The following is a 2,876-nucleotide window of genomic DNA, read 5'->3' on the forward strand; positions in this document are numbered from 1 at the left end:
ATACATATATATATATATGTGGGAAACGTCTTGTACATAATGAAGAAGAGAGAGCTAAAAAGAAAAGACAGAGATAGAAAGGTCGAGAAAAGACATCTTTCTCTGTCCTTCTTCAACACCGATCCTTCCCTACAGGGAAAGAAAAAGAAGAGATCTACTATAGAAGACTCCACACCTCCTTTGGAAGAGAAAGNNTGGAAGAGAAAGAGAAACATACACACAAAACAAGAAGAAGAGGAGAGGTTAAGAGAAAGAGAGAGAGAAAGAGAGAGAGACAGAACAGTAGTAGCATACCAAGGCCTCTATGTATGACACGCGAATCGTATATGAGAATATCTCCTGCCTTTAAACAAGGCCGAATTGATCCTTCTGTCTCGGCAAAAAATGAGAAGAAGAACTCTCTCCACATCTCCCACCGACACCGCCAGCCGCCGCTCCCTTTCATCTGATCGACACGCCACAGAAAAGAACACAAAACACTATAAAAAAGAAAGAGTGAGAAAGAAAGAAAGAAAGAATGAAAGAGAGAAGGAAAGAATGAAAGAGAGAAGGAAAGAATGAAAGAGAGAAGGAAAGAATGAGAGAGAAAGAAAGAAAGAAGAGAGAAGCCGTCTATCATTCGTGGAAGAAGGGAGAGAGACTAATGCAGAGATACGTAGAGAGTTCGTTAGGCAGGGGCGGCTTCGCCTACACAGTTCATTACCTCCTGAGATGACGAAGTGTAGGAAAGAAAACACAAAGAGATATGATAGTCATACAGACAAAGAGAATGAGAGTAAGAAAGAGACAGCTAGATGGAGAAGGAGAGTTCACACGAGACGTGAAAGAAGGTATTCTACTAGTAGTGATAGTAGAGGTGACTGTAGAGAAACACTTTATCATTCATACATACACAATGAATGGAATACACACCCACACCCTTCTCACCTCTCTCCCTAGATATATAGATATATGCATATGTATGCACATATCTACATATATACATATACATACATAGATATGAATACAGATAGATAGATTGACAACACAGGACAGCTTCCTGAGAAAAAGAAGAAAAGAGAGAAGAGGCTTCTTCCTATGAACGAAATGGCAAGCCAAAGAAAGAAAGAAAGTTAAGGAGAAGTTTAAGATTGAAGACTGGAAAAGCAGAAAAAAATAAGAAAGAAGAAGAAAAGAGAGAATGAAAGAGACGCGCTCGGAAGAAACAGATAGGAAAGAAAGAGAAGAAAAGTATTCATCCATATATATATATATATATATATCCACCTGTGCTTGTATATACATATGCATACATACACATACACAGAGACATACATATACACATAGACATACAAATTCCTATACATATATATATTGAACTGATGATCGATGGAGATAGTTGCATGCATGCATGTATAGATATATAAATACACACAGAGAGACACACCTTTGGGGAGAGATGAGAGTGTCGATGACTGGGATAGAGAAGATGCGACTTTAAGATGAGCTCTGTAGGGCCGTTAGCTTCTTGTACATCATAGAGAGGAATAAGCACCGTCAAACTTCTTGACGAATTATCGCGGTGCCACGGCTGAATATCTGCTAAAGGATCTGCATGCATGCGCATCACCACGTGCATGCAAGGAGGAAAAGAAAAAAAGAAGAAAGAAAGAAAGAATTAGAAGAGAAATGATATGAAGAGTCTCTCAAGAAAGATACTCGGAAGAGCCCTCCCCTCGCAGAAGAAAGCAGATGAAGAAGGTAAAGATAAAGAAGAAGAAGGTTCTTATTAACATACTAGAGACAGACTCTGCATGCATATCACTAGCATACTCTTACCGATATATACATCTATATATACATATCTATATCGCTAGAGATATAGTAGTAGATCGATACGCTTGTAGATACAGAGCGAGAGAGGCCGATAGAAGACGCTGATGCCCTCGGGGAAGCCTTCTAAGGGAAGTCCTATTTCTTTCCTTCTCTCCTTAACACTGAAGGAGTTCGGCTGCTATGACAACTAGAATAATAATTATGAGAAAAGAGGATAACAATGAAGAAGAGAAGTAGTACTAGTGGCCTCCTTCTCTATGACCCTTCTAGTCTAAGTATGGTAGCGTAGCTTGCCTAGTGGATTAGAATTCTCTCAATAGATGGCCCAGTGATATGAAGAAAAGAAAAATTTCATTGCATGCAAGTAGTGTTTCACACACAAAGAAGAAAGAGAAAGAGAAAAAGAAAAAGAAAAAGACAGAGAGACAGAGAGAGAGACAGAGAGAGACAGAGAGAGAGACAGAGAGACAGAGAGAGAGACAGAGAGAAAAGAACTCAAGGAAACTCACACGTCATTCTACACCATACACACACACCCAAACCTATCTATCTTTAATCTATCTTTAATCCTTCTATCTTTAATCTATCTATCTTTAATCCTTCTATCTTTAATCTATCTTTAATCTATCTATATGTTTCTGTTGTATCTATCTGCAAACTAGCTATCTTTGATCGATCTACTCTTGACGGGTCTATCTATCCGTTTATCCTCCTGCCTATAACGATCCATGAAGAATGTTGCTATTCTTCCATAATACAGACGTCTCTCTTGTTCATCTTCTTTTTCTTCTTCTTCTTCCTTTCGCAGGGGCGCGTGACTCCTGGACTTATCCTCTCTCCTATCGTTACTCTTCATATCTGCATACTTCTCTTTGCTTCTTCTTCTTAGTGAGAGTAGTAGTAGTAGTAGTAGTGTGTATGGAGTATTCTACCTGCGTCAACTGTCTGGAGATCTGAGACATACACCCTACATACAAATACAGAGAAAAAAGAAGAAGAAAGAAAAAGAAAGAAAGATGAAGAAAAGAGAAAGACAACGAGGGAATGTAGAAAAGAGAATG

The 2,876-nt window shown here is 38.8% G+C and overlaps 1 protein-coding gene across 1 annotated transcript; it reads right to left on the reverse strand.

Annotated features, from left to right (window-relative positions):
* Nucleotides 1–298: 298 nt before the first annotated feature.
* On the reverse strand, nucleotides 299–2,781 carry CSUI_010017 (phytanoyl- dioxygenase superfamily protein; the record flags this gene model as incomplete). The annotated part of the gene is made up of 3 exons (XM_068070124.1): nucleotides 299–445; nucleotides 1,427–1,590; nucleotides 2,748–2,781. Coding segments are annotated over 3 exons (345 nt in total), but the record flags the coding sequence as incomplete, so codon positions are not given.
* Nucleotides 2,782–2,876: the final 95 nt, after the last annotated feature.

This window comes from Cystoisospora suis, assembly GCF_002600585.1.
Source record: "Cystoisospora suis strain Wien I chromosome Unknown contig_6550, whole genome shotgun sequence".
Classification (NCBI taxonomy): Eukaryota; Apicomplexa; class Conoidasida; order Eucoccidiorida; family Sarcocystidae; genus Cystoisospora; species Cystoisospora suis.